This window comes from Corylus avellana, chromosome ca1, assembly GCF_901000735.1.
Source record: "Corylus avellana chromosome ca1, CavTom2PMs-1.0".
Classification (NCBI taxonomy): domain Eukaryota; kingdom Viridiplantae; phylum Streptophyta; class Magnoliopsida; order Fagales; family Betulaceae; genus Corylus; species Corylus avellana.
In genome coordinates, this window is record NC_081541.1 from 46,279,536 (window position 1) to 46,296,390 (window position 16,855).

Below are 16,855 nucleotides of genomic sequence, written 5' to 3' on the forward strand. Positions count from 1 at the left end.
TTTGACCCCCTCTACCACTGAACATTACACTCTCTTTTAACATTTGACTTTAAAATAAACAAAAAATTACCTATAAAAATTATTAAAAAAATTAAAAAAAGGGTTAAACCATACTTAAGTCGTGAGAAATGGTTCAATCACCTCAGTTAGAGGTGGCCCAGGTGGGCAAATCACCCCCACAATATGTGGGGCGGTTTGGTCACTCTCTTTAAGGTTTTTTTTTAATTGTTACGTGACATAAAGATAAAATGTAATTTTTTTTGAATATTTTGTGTTTGACGTTATTTGTTAATGGTTTTGTTGATTTGCTAAAAAGCACAAAGTTGTCCTAAAAAGTGTTGTCAAAATTATAATAGAACTTAGTTAATACATACCATGTCAGCCTCAAATTTAACCATACAGCCTTAATCCTCTTCCCAACAAAAAATTCCCAACCAAGGAACAAACGCTAGAGTCTACAAGTAGATTCAAATTACTCTCAGCCCGCTAACGATAAACGGAAGGCAGACTTTCCGAGCTTAGGAGCTGAGGCACATTTTTTTTTTTTTTTCTTTCTTTCTCACTTCTCAAACACCAAGCTTTGAGCTACAGAGCTTGCTCATTTCTGAAGCCGTTTGCGCTCAAAAGCTAGGGTTTTGTTTCGGTTTCCAGCCAAAGCAAGCCGCCGATGGAGGCCGCGGTGGTGGACGCCGGCTCTAGGCTCCTCAAGGCCGGACCCGCAATTCCCGATCAGGCTCCCGCCATGGTAGTGCAAAGCTTACCTTAAAGCTAGGGTTTTTTTTTTTTTTTTAGTTGTTTGGTTGCTTAAAAAGTTGTGGCAAAGAAAATAAGCTGAAGCTGATATTTCTTGCTGTTTGGTGAATGGGACATTGAAACACGTCGACTGTGATTAGTGAAATTGTTGTGTTGTTAGGGCTTAGCTAAGCGAAGTTTTAAGTTTTTTCGTTTTTAACTTTTCTCCTTGTTTGGTTGCTGGGAAAATTGTAGAACAGAAAATTAGTTGAAGCTGATGTTAGTTGTTGTTTGTTGAATGGGAAATTGAAATAGGACTGTGATTGGCCAGCTTGTTGTAGTATTAGCGCTTGGATGAGTGAAGTTTAAGTTTTTTCTGTTACCGTAGAAAAGCTTCCCTAAACTAGGTCCAGATATTTATTTTAGTTAAAACTTTTATCACTGTTTGGCGGCTGAAAAATTGTAGAATAGAAAATGAGTTGAAGCTAATGTTTCTTTGTTGTTTGGTGAGTGGGAAATTGAGGTACCTCGACTCTATTAGCGAGATTGTTGTATTATTAGGGCTTAGCTGAGTGAAGTTTAGGTTTTTTCCATTACTGAAGAAAAGTTGACCCTAGACTAGTTTTTTTTTTTTTTTTGGTTTTTACTTTTCTCCCTGTTTGGTTGCTGAGAAAATTGCAGAAAGGAAAATAAGTTGAAGCTGATGTTTATTGTGGTTTAGTGAATTGGAAATGGAAACACGTTTACTGTAATTGGCCATGTTGTTGTTGTATTAGTGCTTAGTTGAGTGAAGGTTAAATTTTTTGCCATTACCTCAATGAATTGCAAAAAAAAAAAAAAAATTTTGTTATTGAGGTTGATTTGATTTATGTGAAATGAAAACCTAGTGGCTGGTTTAGTAAATTTTTTAGAATCGTTTTGGGTTCTGAAAATGGTGAAAATTGAGAAGTGTTTTGGTGGGGGCCACATTTGAATAAAGTATTGTTTGCAGGGTCCACAAAAGAAAATTTGTTTGATATAAAGTTTTGAAGTATTTCTGAAAAAAAAAAAAAAAAAAAAAAAAACTGATAAATAAAATAAAAAAAGTAAAAAAAATTGGATCAAAGCTTGCCTCCACAGGTGGTGGCCACCACCTCTGTATTGAGATATCCTTTGAGGAATTTTCTTAACTTTTTTTTCTATGTGATTTAGATCATTCCTACCCAAATGAAACGCATGGTTGAAGATGGATCAATGGGTGATAGTTCATTGTGTGAAGATATTACTGTCGATCCTGTTGTGCGAGGTTTTATTAGAGACTGGGATGCCATGGAAGATCTGTTGAACCACGTTCTGTATACTGGTCTTGGATGGGAGATTGGAAATGAAGGACAAATATTATTTACAGATCCACTTTCTACTCCCAAGGTTAGCAAATTCTTTTTTCTTGTCAAACTTAAAGTTCATTACTTTATAGAAAAGTATGGTGCAGAATGGTCATGTATATTTTAGAAAGTAAACTATTATAGTTTTTTACTCTTATTAGCAACGTCATCAATGTTATCATCATTATTGTTATTCATATTTTCTAATATGAACAATCGGCATTCTTGCTACATATTCAATATGGATGACTTTTTGAATTGGTATCATTGGCAGTGCATAGGGGTGGGAATATCCTTTTAAGAGTTTCTCCCTTATATCTCAACTCTTGCAAAGTTCTAATGGATGAATGTGACCACATTTCAGTGTGCATCTGCACTCGCTTAATAGCAGCTCTTCCTGCAATGGTGTGAGTTTTTGGGGTTGGGTTGGGAGAAGAGGTGGTTTATGTAGTGTAGTGATTTGTTAAGTGATTTTCAATCATTACATCCCAACTTATGGAGGTGTTTCCTTTTCTTCTCAGTTTGATGCAATTTGCAACATCAAATAAACCAAATTTCTGATTTTTATATTTATATTTTATTTTTAAAACAATATTATACATAATTATTTTTTGCAGTCTGTCAGAGAACAGTTGGTGCAGCTGATGTTTGAAACATTCAACATCTCAGGCTTTTATGCATCAGAGCAAGCAGTATTATCACTTTATGCAGTAGGACGTATCTCAGGATGCAGTGTTGACATTGGTCATGGAAAGATAGGTATATTTACTTATAGAAGGAAACATCTTGGTGCTCTTTAAGCCTGTGAAGCAATTTGTTAGGACTGCTTGTGAGAGTTATGTGAATCAGTATTACTTTAATATGTCAATCAACAAGTTGAAATTAAGTACATCTATATCTTCTTTGCTGTGGTGAATATTATAAAGGTAAAAGATGTAACCAACAGGCTTTATGTTTGTCTTATTATAAGTCTTAGCTTATTTCTTTGAAGTAGTTGTTCTCCATAGTTTGTGGAATCTTTCAATTCTCGATTAGATCCTTGATCTGATTCTGGAAGACCCCCTCCATTAATCCAAGGGGGAATCCCCATTTGAAAACCTTGAGCGTATCAAAAATTAAAATGGGTTCACTCTCTTTTCTTAATTGATTTAACTATGATAACAACTATTGCAGAGAAATCAAGAACTATCTAATCTGAAACTACAAAAAGAAAAGAAAAGAACTATCTAGTCTATTATCAAGTGGTCTTGGCACTAAATTCCCTTTAATAATATTTATCAAAGAGAGATGCCATAGAGCCTTGTATACTTGCTCATAATAAAACAATTTCTCTATGTAGAGCCCAGTTCAAAGGCATGAGGTTGCTTGAGTGCAAAGGTTGTATGTTGAGGCTTGGCTGTCTCAAGACAGAAGTGCATTAGCCTTAAATGTCTTAAAATCTAAAGACATTTGTGGACTGTCATGCATCAACAAACAAAAGAATTTGTGCTTTGTTCTAAAGATTGAACCTGTTGACCAGGTTTCGTCCTTTATAAAGTTGAAGATGGTAGTGGAACAAGAGTCTTTTTTTCTTCAATACTCTTTATCACTGGACAGTTGCTTTAGATTATCTTAATTTGGCTATTTTTCATGATTTTCTTGATTTTTTTCTTTTTCTATTTTGGTGTATTTTTTGTATACTTCTTGTATACATGGGTTGCACCTTTGCACTTTTTAATGATATTTCGGTTACTTATATATATAAAAAAAAAATGTTGAGCTTTTGGCATCTTTGATGAGAATCATACTTCCTATTGCATTATGGGATGATTGAAATCACTCCTAGGATTTTTTCCCTCAATCACTTTACTTAATGTTGGGAGGGTTTATGCAACTAAATGGTCCTTCGGCAGAGGGAACAACAATTTGAACTGACCTTTTTGTTTCATATTGTCTTTTTTATTTTTTCCAGATATTGCGCCAGTAATTGAAGGTGCAGTTCAGCACATTGCCTCTAGAAGGTTTGAAATTGGAGGTATTGATTTGACGAAGTTACTTGCTCAAGAGCTTGGCAAGTCTAATCCGCTAGTGAATTTCAGCATGTCTGATATTGAGAAAATAAAAGAGCAATACTCACGTTGTGCTGAAGACGAACTTGCGTATTCGAAGACCAAAAATTCATGTCACATAGAGAAGCATACACTTCCTGATGGACAGGTTTTGCATTCAGAGTTTTCCAACCCAAAAACTAATGTGGTTTCTGTCATAGTTATTCCAATTATGGGCTAGCTTTGTGTATTTCTGAGCCTTCTAGAACCAAATTGATATAACCTCAGACCTGGGTATAGACTTGACTGGCTTTGGATGCAAACTGGACTCTCTCTTTCTCTCTCTCTCTTTGTGTGTGTGTGTGCGCGTGCGTGCCTGCATGCCTGTTACTTGTCTTTTTCGTTTATATACTATGTAATTGCTTTAATTTATGTTAAGAGTCCTTCTAGGGTGGTACAACTTTTAGTACAAGTTCTTTATAAATTGGAGATAAAGTGATAGATGCTTTAATTTATGAAATGCATGATACAAAAGGAAATAGCCAACTTGGCATGTCATTATTTTGCATGATCCGAAGTTAATCACCAAAAACACTAGAAATTATAATATTCTCAGTTCTTTTTTACGCATGGAGTCCTCAAATAAGATATGGTGACTAATCTTAAAAAACTTGACCAATTTGTTTGAGAAGATGGTAAAATCTATTGATTCTTGCATAGTCAAAGTTGCTAAAGCAAGAGGATATGTAGGTCACATGCATTATTCGTATTCCAGATGTAACCTGCCTGTTAGCTGTACATGCTTCCTAATACTTCATTTTGGTTTCTTCAAGAAACTCTGTGCTTCATTACAGTTGTATTTAGTCTGCGAGCTTCAGCATGATAGACATCTAAACAGAACATTTGGTTACTATTTCAGGTGATAACAATTGGAAGAGAAAGATATACTGTTGGTGAGGCTTTGTTTCAACCATCTTTATTGGGTTTAGACGCACATGGAATTGTTGAGCAGCTAGTCCGTAGTATATCAACAGTGTCATCTGATAACCACCGGCAACTGCTAGAAAACACAGTACTTTGTGGTGGCACGGCTTCTATGCCTGGTTCGTTCTATATTCATTAATTCTGGTGAACTTTTGATACAGTGGATATAATATGGCTCCCTAAACTCGAGCATAGAATAAAATGCTGTCTTATTTAAAACCTAGATGAGAAGCAAAAAAAAGACAATGGTTGGATGTCATACATTTTCAAGTAGTAGTTATTGATCAAGGGTGAATAACCCAGGCATTGGGTTTAGAAAGGATGGGAGTCCCAGTGTAATCTATTGGATGAAGTTGCGTACAGCAGATAACCAACAACCTTGTTTTTGAAATGTATCTACAAAAATCTGTTCCAATTCCCTATTTAGAAGTTGTGCCAAAGTTACCTTGTTTCTGAATGCATCTACAAAAATCTGTTCCAATTCCACATTTAGAAGTTGTGCCAAAGTTACATGTTGAAATGATTGGTTTGGCTTAGCATTTCCTTTTATTTTACTTTTCTAGTCATTTAATGAATGTCTTTGAAGATTCAAGGTGTATCATGTATTGCCATATTTTCAGGTCCATTTATCTCCATTGTTTTGAACAACGGAAGTAAATAAATTTGTGCACATCTGTAGATCTAGGGTTTTATTTTATTTTGTTTGCCTTAGAGATATCTGAATAACTATTACCACTGCAGTTAAGAGTTTTTGCAATAATATTGATATAATGGTTAATCTAGGCTCTTCATTACCTAAATTGATTGATATGATCCATGAATTGTTCTATTCATCAAATTCATCAAAAAATAAAAGATAAAAAAAAAAAAAAAATCCATGAATGGTTCTGAATGTTGGTTTTAGGAACCATAAAGGGAAGGCTATCTTGTCTCAACCAATCAGTGAGGCTTATAGGCAACTTAACTGATGCATTGCATAGAGAGACACTAGAATCATAATAGTCATCAAATACTTGATGAAACAAAAACTATGCAACTTTAGGTTATTATTTTAGGTTTATGATGCAGATGCTCCATCAAACATACAGTTTAAGATAGAAAATAGGTGGTATTTATGAGGTCGGATGGTCACATGTATCTATGACGCAAATGCCATCTAGCTTGAGAAGGCACTGATGTTGCCAAGTGTCTTGTCAGTTGCCCTTCCTGTTTAAGGGGAAATTGTTGCTTTATAGCTGCTGAGTAGTGGTTATGTTACTTCCAACTGCAGGTTTTGAAGAAAGGTTTCAGAAAGAAGCTGGCCTGTGCTCGTCTGCTATTCGTCCTGCTCTAGTTAAGGTAACCTGTTTTCTCACAAAAAGGGATGAAATAGATATTTTAACTGTTTTATACAAAACTAATGTTCATATTTTCGTGCCTATCTTATCTATTGGTGTTTGGTACCCTATCTGTTGAATTAGACTTTTTAACTCCTCTCCAAAAGCTTGTGATAGTTGATTTTGGACTCATTATACAATGTAAGCATGAGTTGCCAATAAAAGAGTTCAATTGGGTTGGAATCTGGCGTTCTTCAGTTGCTTCTTTATATATGGGTTTGTAAAATTTTGCTTTATAAGTTGCCAATGATACTTTTAATCACAGCTAGATATTTTCTTATTCAATTGCATGCATTAATGTTATCCAAATGGATGTGATTAAGCAATCACCTTCACTTCCCCCTCCTAGCAATTCTGTTATATTATGTATGTATATATGCTGCTTGTTTTACATAAATAAATGCAAGTTTTTGACCAATCTTTTTGTTCATTACAGCCTCCAGAATATATGCCGGAAAATTTGACAATGTATTCAGCTTGGGTGGGTGGTGCGATTCTTGCCAAAGTTGTCTTTCCCCAAAATCAGCATGTAACCAAGGCAGACTATGATGAAACTGGACCGTCCATTGTTCACCGGAAATGCTTCTGATGATATCCATCTGAATGATCAGAAGGCTCATCCTGCCTTGTATTATATGATTATTACTCTAGTAGAAAACCTTAAAATTACTGGATTCTGAATGCAGAAGAAAGTCTCTCAATAACGTACGTGATCTAACATATTGCAGTTCATCTGTTTCACCTCTTTTAAAGGGTTGGCTTCTAGTACTCCAGTACACTGCATGAGTATAATTTTTCAATACATGTCCCATTTTCCTCCCTCCGGATGAATATACTACTCGACTCATTCAGCTTGCTAATACTTATTGTTCTTCTATGCAAGATTTTTATTGATTTAAAGCTATAATAGATATAAAAGAATTGTCAATCTGGCAATTGAAGTAATCTTTTTACTGGATCAGGTTTGAAGTAGGCACTTGGCAGTTTCTTGGCTGTCAGGCTTTATATTCTTCTAGAATGTTCTGAGTGCCAAAACACACCCGGGTATGTTTGTTAATGTGTTTTGGAAGATGTTTTTTGTTTTAGTTTTGGAAATGTTTTGAGGTAACATAAAGGTGAAAACAGTTTTGAATGTTTGTCTTTTGAAAACTGTCTTTCTGCTCATGCCAATCTTCCAAGTAAATTGACTATAATTCTCTTTGAAAATCAAATGAAGAAAAAAAAAAAAATGTAGATACCGGTAAGGTTGGCAGGGAAATGCACCTTTGCTACTTATTGCCTTTTCTTTTTTGTCTCACCAAACACAAGACAGAAAAAGGGTCAAGAAAGTGAGAAACAAAAGAGAATAAACACAAACCAAAGAAAACGTAGAATCGGACTATGGGGATCTACTTGGATATTCGATAAAGAGATGATTACGTAGCGCAAAATTTATTACCCCCCAAAAAAAGTCTTTATAGTTTTGCCCTCCCCCCACATTAAAATTTCTGGTTCTGCCCTTGATGCCAGAAATATTACCTCTTTGCTCATCTCTAAGGATAATCTAGGAAAGAACTTTAGAGCCGACATAAAGAAGAAAAGAGAGATGGAACCACCCCTTAAGGGGAAGGAAAAAAACCAAACGGACTTCCATTCAGAGAAGGAAGGAATACTTTGTGCTTTTGACCACTCTACTTTTCAAGTAGTCTCTTTTTCTAGAACTCTTGCACTTTTATTCTGCACTTGGACCCAATAATACTCTTCTTGCTTTGCCTTTTAGACTAAACCTCGCTGCTCCCAAGGTGTGTCATCCTTATCAGTTTTATATGACCTATAGATGGCTTTTAGGCTTTGTGTTGACTGAGTGGGCAATCAACCATGGCCACAGCACTACCCTTTAGAAAAACTTTGGTGCTCTCGACTATAATTGGGGCTAGCCCCACTCAATTGATGATCGCCTTTGAAGCACATGTTGATTTTCTCCGAACTGGTTTATAGGGTTTTCTTTAATTTAGTATATAAAATTATCATGTATCTTTTGAGCAAGCGAGATGCTAAAGGACACACGGTTGCTTTATAGGTTGGGTCGGATGAAATTTATGTCCCATATTGATCTCCGTCCTAAGTTGGGCAATTCTTTTTTATTTTGGTTTTCACATTGTTTGAAAGTTGCATCTACATAAGTGATAATTTGTGCTACTTGACTTTAGTTCGACTTGCCTCTTGGCCATCTCCTGTTGCTGAACATGGATGGCCGAAACTTCGTCAAGTATTGAGTGAGTTTGTGCTAAAAATAGTCTGTTTTAATCTTGACCGTCTATATTCAATAACAAAGGTGTTTTGTCACTGAATAATAGGAAGCAGGCCTAATTCTTTGACTTTATGACAAATTATGGTGCTTTATTTTGAATGAAAAACCTACGTGGTAAGATGAAAAATGCTTGGGGTACTATAATTTTTATTACAATTTTCTTACAAATTGATATGACAGGCTATAGTTGGTGAAACGATTAAAAGTGTATGATTGATAACCCAACAACTAATTAATTAAGTTGAGAATTGAGATTTTCTGCTTAAGCATTTTATCAATTAATTGATGTGACAGTTTATAGTTGGTAAAATGATTAAAATTATATGATTGAGCAAAAACACATATGGTTTATGTTCTAAGTAATTTTGATAATAATTTATAGCAGAATTTGGCTCAAGTGTTATAAAAAAATTACAAAATATGCGTCGTAGTTTTTTCAATGGTCCATATTTGATTCCCGTGCTCACTCTCCATTAGTAGTATTTTCTGCAATGAATTATTTCCACGTGGCAAATTCCCTTTGAACATTCTAATGCATCACTTGACAAGAAGGAAGAGAATCTTCAGGAATCATTTTTCTTTTTCATCCAATGATGTATGTGATACCATATGTGATGAATATATTGTCACGTCATTTAATAAAAAACATCTTAATTATGAAACAACTGTTTTACATTTTACTTGAAATAGAGAGGATTGTAGCCGACAAACAAAAGGACAGAAATATGAAAAGTGGCTTTCATAAATGAACGTAGTGGTGATTCCACACTTGGCTTCTTCTCTGCCCCTCACTTCAGCTTCATGAGTTGGACAAATCCTACCGTTGAGATATGGCTTCCTGAAACAGTCAAGTAGGAGAACACTGCCCAATTACTTAACCTAATTGAGAGTTGAAAAGCACCAAGAAACAAACAAAGGTGTCTACTTCGTAGTGGGGCAGAGAGGAGCTCAGTGAACCATCAAACCAAAACACCAAACTACAAATCACACTTGACAATCTAATAAACAATTTGCACCACACAACAAAAATTGAAAGCAAATGGACATAGCCCTCCTCTCTCAGCAGCCAGGCCTAAAGAAAAACCATTTTGCTTTCTTTCTCCTTTTTCCACCCCATTTGTCCCTAAATGTTGTTAGGGATACCACGACTTTTATTATAAACTGACGTATCAATTTATCTAGCATTTATCATATTAGCCGCTAAACAATTAAATTTGGTTGTAGTTGATGTAACAATAGCATCTCAGTTTGTAAGTCCACATAATACTTATCATATCAGGTACGAGATAGGTAAATTTGATTGTGGTTAACGTGACAATGCCGCGTGTATTGCCAAGTCAATCTATAAAGTTGTGATAAAGGTTAGAGTGAAGGTACTCTTCATACTGGTTGATGTGATGTGTTTTAAATGGCTTTTCATATTAACCACTTAAGAAAAGTCACTTAAAACACGTCATATCAATTAGTGTGAAATGAGTATGATAAATGAGGAGCTCAATACACCATCATGCCAAAATACCAAACAATTTGCACCACACAACAAAAATTGAAAGCAATTGGACATATCCCTCCTCTCTTAGCAGCCAGCCCTAAAGAAAAGTATTCACCACAAAGAAAAGTCATCTAGCTTTCTTTTTCCTCTCCCCTTTCCCCCACCACATTTGTCCCAAGATGTTCTTAGAGATACCATAACTTTCATTACAAATTTCTTACAAACTAACGTAACAATTTACATAGTATTGTTAAATAATTAAATTTGACTGTGCTTGTCGTGACAGTGTTACGTGGACTGTCATGACAATTTATAAGCTCACACAACGTTATCACGTTAAACACTAAATAATTTAATTTAATTATGAATGACGTGATAGTACGCTGTCAATTTATAAGAAATTGTGATAAAAGTTATAGTATTCACATATCATATCTTTTTTTGACAGGGGCAATGGCCTTATGACTTATGTGAGAGAGACAGACAGAGAGAGAGAAAGAAGGCTCTTAGAAATCTTGTGAATCTTTTATTCCTACCTGATTGTAATGCAACTGCAACATACATAAGACCACGAATATACAAATAGTTGATTAAGATTTGGGATCTTGGGATTTCCCACTTGACAGAAACAGAGATAGAGAAAACTTGGGCAATTTTGCTGTCTTTTTCTTATTGATTACAAAGGAACTACACAAACATGATAGGTGATTAAAATTTAAGATTTGAGGGCTTCCCCACTTTGACTAGACCAATAAATGGCACGCTTCCCAACTTTGTCTGCGTGCTACCATGTCATGGGGCTGGTGCATATTCCTGCAATAAGCAATCAAGACCAATAACAAAATCATTCCCTACTTTTCCCTGCAAAATTTGGTTTTGTCATCCTCTCCAATAATTCAGCAGCCGACCCCACTAATATTATATGAATGTTACCTTTTAATCATATTAGAAATTGCTTTTATTTCAAAAAAAGAAAAAGAAAAAGAAATGATAGCATCTTCATGAGTTCTTCTGCTGTATGTATATTAGATACCTCCATTTTCTTCATGAGTTCTTCTGCTGTATCTGCAATAACCACAATACGCCTGGCTGAATCCTCTATGAAACCCTCTTCCACTCCTTTATCAAATAAGGCAAGCAAGCTGTTATAGTACCCATCTACGTTCAACAGCCCCACCTGTTTCAAGATTCAATCAAACAAAAAGACACTCATCATGAAAACCATATTCCAAAGTTGGAGGATTTGGAAATCTGAATTTCAAAAGACTCATCTCACTGGCTTGTGATGGATTCCAAGATGAGACCACGATATCATCTCTAACAACTCCTCCATGGTTCCATAGCCACCTAAACAGATTGAACAAACACATTAGAAGTGCTAGAATATTAATTTAAATTATTAATTCTACAATTTCTTATTAACTTAAGCTTTTGAGATTAGTGATAATTTAACAAGTATCTTACCGGGAAGTGCGATGAATGCGTCAGCATGTTTTGCCATTTCCGCCTTCCTCTGGTGCATATCTACAACTGTTTTCACTTCTCCAATGGACTCTCCTGATATCTGCAAGTGGGGTTTGATCATCTTGATTCTTTCATAAAGAAGTCAAAGAAAGCATACACTAGAGGAATGAATGAATGGTACCTCATGAGGCAAAAGAGCTTTAGGAATCACTCTACACAAGTACAGATCAACAAAACAAAGACACATGTAAATTTTCTTAAAGCAATCCAAGGAAACAAAATTCATGCATCAATTATCAATATGGTGATATAAAAGTATACCCAAGAACATTGCAGCCTCCATTAAACACTGACTGGGAGACCAAACCCATTAGACCTGCACTTCCTCCACCATAAACCAAATCAATCTTTCTATCAACCTGTGATGACCAAAAGGCTCAATCTGAGAAACATGAAAAATCTCAAAAAATGAGAAAGGACATGATAAAAACTGATACACATTACCAGCACTTTGCCAAGCTCAAGAGCTGCATCACTAAATGTAGATTTGTATCCAGGCCTACTACCACAGAAAACACAAATTCTTTTGAATCTTCCTTTCTTTTCATTTGGTGCAGAAGTCCCTTCTACTCCTTCCATTCTCCAAAAGATATGTGCTTATGTTAAGGATATATAAGAGAGTGTGGCCAATGAACAGAGAGAGAGAGAGAGTGCAGAGGAGATACAATTAAGGAGGATAGTGTTTAAAGAAGGCAGCAAGAGACACCCTTGCTCTTGAAACTCCACTAATTTAACCTCAAGACCTCCTTTTGCCTGCTTAAATAAGTATTTAGTGTTGGAGAAGAGCCAACAACAACCCATCTCAGTCTCCGTTCCTTTTTACTTCCTCCTCATCTCTCTCTCTCTCTCTCTCTCTCATAAATATTTGTGGAACTTTGTTGAATTCTAGAGATTGCCCCATACCCATTGTGTTTCCTTTTGTGTTAATCTACCCAATAGTTTTTGCTTTTCATCATTTTGTTGTCCTCTCTCTCTCTCTATCATATGCTCAATAGGCTTTGAGCACACAATCAAAATATGGCCATTAATTTTTCATTGGGCTTTACATTGTACGCCCACTCTATCAATAGCCAGAGTCGTCATAGCCAAAGCGCAACCCAACTGATCCCTTCATAAGTGTAGATTACGCATGCTTCCTAGATTCCAAGCCTAAATTATTCAGCCAGTATCGTGTTGAAACATGTCGACAAGATAAGAACTCATTATATACAAAATGAACTTAATTCATATACAATATACTTCTTTTCGTCCTAAATTGGCAGATTTTTTCTCCAAACCAATATATTAAATTGACATGTGTTCTTAAAAAAATATAATCTAATTACATGTATTTTTAATAAGATTAACAAAGCGTTATGTCGATTTAATAGTTGAATTAGAATAATTTTTTGCAAATAAAACTTTGTCCATCCCAAATATTAGATTGGAATGCTTGCCTTCCTTGTGCTTCGAGTTTGCTGGTTATAAGAGAAATATTATAAAATGATAAATAATATTAGACTCCTTTTAGGTTTGAAGTTTGAAGAAATATCTTGATAAGTCATAGATTTATCACTCTCTTTTTCTTTTTCTTTTTTTTTTTTTTTTTTTTTTCCATATAATTAACTCTTCCTTAATTAGTTTTATCCTTACAAACTCACACTTAAAGAAGACATTATAATATAACCTTGAACCTTTTGGTCTATGGTTGTCTCTCTTGCAATTACTATTATTTTTTTTTTTAGATTGAAATGATTTTCTTTGTTTACCAACCAATCAAAGTTAGTAATCATCACATGATGTAAATTTGAATGTAAATTTATTTTATATATATATATATTATGACACTTACAACATCGACCACTAGAATGTAAACTATACGTAAGTTTATAAAGGGTTGTGGTAAAAAGTATAGTACCACGAGCATTTTCTTGTAATATATACTTTTTACAAATAAAACTTTGTGGTACTATACTTTTTATATATTACAAGAAAATGGTCGTGGTACTATATTCGTGGTACTGTACTTTTTACCACAACCCTTTATAAACTTACGTATAGTTTACATTCTAGTGGTCGATGTTGTAAATGTCATAAAAGTGGCTGAAACGACATGAATTGTCATGTCAATCTGTACCAAACTTTTACCCTAGCTAACAACATACTCTTATATGGATTATAAATTTGAGAGACAGAATAACATTTCTAAAAAATAAGAGAAATATATCCTAATATTTTCTCAAACTATAGGAAAGAGATTGATATATTTATAAAAGCAGAATTACCGTTGAAGAGATGAGAATTCATCAGCACATTATTGTACTTATTTTATTGGACGGCATTGTACTTTTAGCATTTATGAATATTTCTTGGACCCATTGAAAAAGTTCATCTACTCTTTGGATGGGCCATAGCCTATAACACAAATCTTTCTTCTATACTTTTTACCCGTATGCAAATTTTGGGACATAATAATTTGTTGTGGTTCCCATTTTGGAGGTTTCACTATTTGACCTTTTACTTCTCATTAATCTGTCTGTTTATTATGGATATGGATGACCCCATTTCCTTTATTTTATTTTATTTTTGCTTTTTGCTTTCCACTTTGTTCAAAACACTTATATCTCACACTCTATTTTAGCTATCTATTTTCACCATTCAGTTTAAATATTCTTTATTTTTTCAAAGCACATATAATCTAAAGTCTTGTGCATGTCTTATCAAGCACTATAGCAGCTCAATGATTTTGGGTTAAGGTAGCTAGCCAGATGCAGCTACATTTTTACTCAAAATTGCATCCCGACTAGCCAAAATAACTTTTGGCTAGTCCAGTGCGAATAACCCAACTCACTATTGTGTTAGTTGGACTGAACCAACCGATGCCATGTATGTGATTTTAACCAAAAGCGGTTAAAATGAAAGAACACAAATTTTCTTTAAATTGAGTTGGAGAAAATTTCTTTAATCTAATTTATTAAATTGACATTTGTATTTAGAGCATACGATTCTTACATGCATTTTAAAATGCATGTAAAAATTATGTACTCTAAAAACAAATATCAATTTATATTAAAAATGCATATAAGAATAAGAAAATAAACATATATCATTTCAATATACTGAATTTAAAGAAATTCTTCCAACAAGTTCAAAATCCAGTATTCTTTGAGATTCCAATGCCTATATGTAAAGTCATGTTTTGATCTTAATTATCCAACTCTCCAATTCATTGTTCCACCGACCATTAATTTTTATATGTGCTCTACTCTTCAGCCATTAATCCCTATGATGGGGGCTAGAGTGGATGGTTATCATGTGAATTTATTCCTCTAATAAATATTTGATCCGGATCAGTTCCTGTTTGCAGTGATATATTTAATTAATATATAGAGAATAATTAGCTGACATAATACAATATAATTAAATCAATTGGACAGAAATCAAATCAAATTAGGATGATACAGCATGGCAAATTCTCACTAAATTCAAGTTGAATTTGCTCAATGTTTATACCATTAACAGCAGCACTTATCTGGTCATTTTGATTTTGAAGGTTCTTATGATGACCATATAACAATGTGTTATGACCTAAGGTTAAGAACAAGAAAACGCTCCACTGAAATTACATATTTTGCACAATTGGATTAACATTACCTTTTAAATTACTTTGCAGATTATTTGTGCCAAAACCCAATATATATGATAAATGATTTTGAAGACGTAGACATATTTCAACTTGGACAAACACTTGTGAAACATAAAGAGAAAGAAACGGTTCCGATTATCTTCATCGTGAGATCTATTTTGTGATTCATATTATATTTTTCAGGTCTAATAGTTTATATGTTACCATGCCATTTAATTTAACTAATATAGTACCAAGTACACCATTAAATGTATCAAATAAAATTTTGACCATAAAATTATCGTCCTCATGATCAATTTTGACCAAGAAATTGATCATCCTCATTTCAACTATATTCTTCATATATTCAAGAAAATGATTGACATCATATGATTGACCTTCTTTGTCGATAAGGATGCTTTGATGCTAAAGATATGGGTGGATCTGCCTTCCATGTGATCATGACCAAGATATATAATGCTCTAACAAATTCCTTCCCTTTTTTGTTATTCTTTTTATGAACTTTTTGGTGCTTACTCAAACAATGGCAACCTAATCAAAAACACTTTTACAGCTATCTAAAATGCAAGGACAGAAATTATATTTTTATTTTACTATTATTTTATAATGTGACAATGTTAATTAACTAGTCTTTAATTTTTTTTTTTAATAAGAATGGATTGTCACTATCACGTCAGCAAGATAAAAATAATAAAAGTATAGTTTTTAACATTACTCTATTTAAAATTTTTCAATCGGTAGAAGGTGTTTAGGAATTGAATTGGTGAAAAAACTAAAATACAAAATATCATGGAGAAAAAGAATGTTAAAGCTTTGGAATGAAGGTTGGAAGAAGAGTGAGTCGAAAGAGTACCCCTTCAATGTATCAGTCAGGTCCATATGCACCCTTTTGCTAAAGCATTTTTTGCTAGGTCTTGGTTAGATTCCAACTTTTGTCCTTTCTCACTAGAGGAACATATAGGTCTACTACCTCTATGCAATAGATAATATATTCATTGCTGGCCAACACCTAGTAGCCTACCTTTGACAAAAGGGAGAGACAGGGAGATTAAGTATGTTTTACATAGTAGCTTGGTTTTGTTAATTGGCAAAATATTACAAAACTCTATTGATTAATATATATATAGAGAGAGAGAGAAATCTTATATGTGTACAACTTTTACAACTTTTGGCACGTGTTCAGCAAAAAATTAGAGCCACATCAACAACCACTTACAGAAATTAACACCATCCGGGTCATATGTAACACCTCACACCCAATGACACAATATTGTCCGATTTTTTACTCCTCCAAACCAAACTTCTTAGAAGGTCACTCATCTTAATAGTACTCTCGTATAAGCACACTTATTTGCAGAGTTCTGATCGATTCACGAATCACGACCAACACGGCTTTAAAAAACGTTTTTTCAAGAATGGTGCAAGTATATATATATAAACA

The 16,855-nt window shown here is 34.2% G+C and overlaps 2 protein-coding genes across 2 annotated transcripts; one reads left to right on the forward strand and one right to left on the reverse strand.

The window, feature by feature from the left end:
• The first annotated feature begins 389 nt into the window (after window positions 1-389).
• LOC132182971 (actin-related protein 7) lies at window positions 390-7,314 on the forward strand. Its single transcript, XM_059596351.1, has 7 exons — window positions 390-745; window positions 1,924-2,139; window positions 2,714-2,855; window positions 4,048-4,292; window positions 5,043-5,226; window positions 6,378-6,445; window positions 6,920-7,314. The coding sequence occupies exons 1-7, from the start codon at window positions 668-670 to the stop codon at window positions 7,070-7,072; spliced, it is 1,086 nt and encodes a 361-aa protein (XP_059452334.1). The 5' UTR covers window positions 390-667; the 3' UTR covers window positions 7,073-7,314.
• Window positions 7,315-10,900: 3,586 nt separating this feature from the next.
• On the reverse strand, window positions 10,901-12,755 carry LOC132184469 (probable cytokinin riboside 5'-monophosphate phosphoribohydrolase LOGL10). The gene is made up of 7 exons (XM_059598114.1): window positions 12,234-12,755; window positions 12,051-12,148; window positions 11,911-11,941; window positions 11,730-11,829; window positions 11,542-11,612; window positions 11,299-11,442; window positions 10,901-11,078 (listed from the first exon to the last, which is right to left on the reverse strand). The coding sequence occupies exons 1-7, from the start codon at window positions 12,366-12,368 to the stop codon at window positions 11,058-11,060; spliced, it is 600 nt and encodes a 199-aa protein (XP_059454097.1). The 5' UTR covers window positions 12,369-12,755; the 3' UTR covers window positions 10,901-11,057.
• Window positions 12,756-16,855: the final 4,100 nt, after the last annotated feature.

Bases quoted from the DNA above. Each gene is read 5' to 3' on its own strand.
- LOC132182971 (XM_059596351.1), top strand. From the start codon at position 668: ATGGAGGCCGCGGTGGTGGACGCCGGCTCTAGGCTCCTCAAGGCCGGA. The intron at 2,856-4,047 runs GTATATTTACTT...TATTTTTTCCAG, and splicing joins CATTGGTCATGGAAAGATAG to ATATTGCGCCAGTAATTGAA. The intron at 6,446-6,919 runs GTAACCTGTTTT...TGTTCATTACAG, and splicing joins TTCGTCCTGCTCTAGTTAAG to CCTCCAGAATATATGCCGGA.
- LOC132184469 (XM_059598114.1), bottom strand. From the start codon at position 12,368: ATGGAAGGAGTAGAAGGGACTTCTGCACCAAATGAAAAGAAAGGAAGA. The intron at 11,830-11,910 runs GTACCATTCATT...CCCCACTTGCAG, and splicing joins AAGCTCTTTTGCCTCATGAG to ATATCAGGAGAGTCCATTGG. The intron at 11,613-11,729 runs GTAAGATACTTG...CAATCTGTTTAG, and splicing joins CGCATTCATCGCACTTCCCG to GTGGCTATGGAACCATGGAG.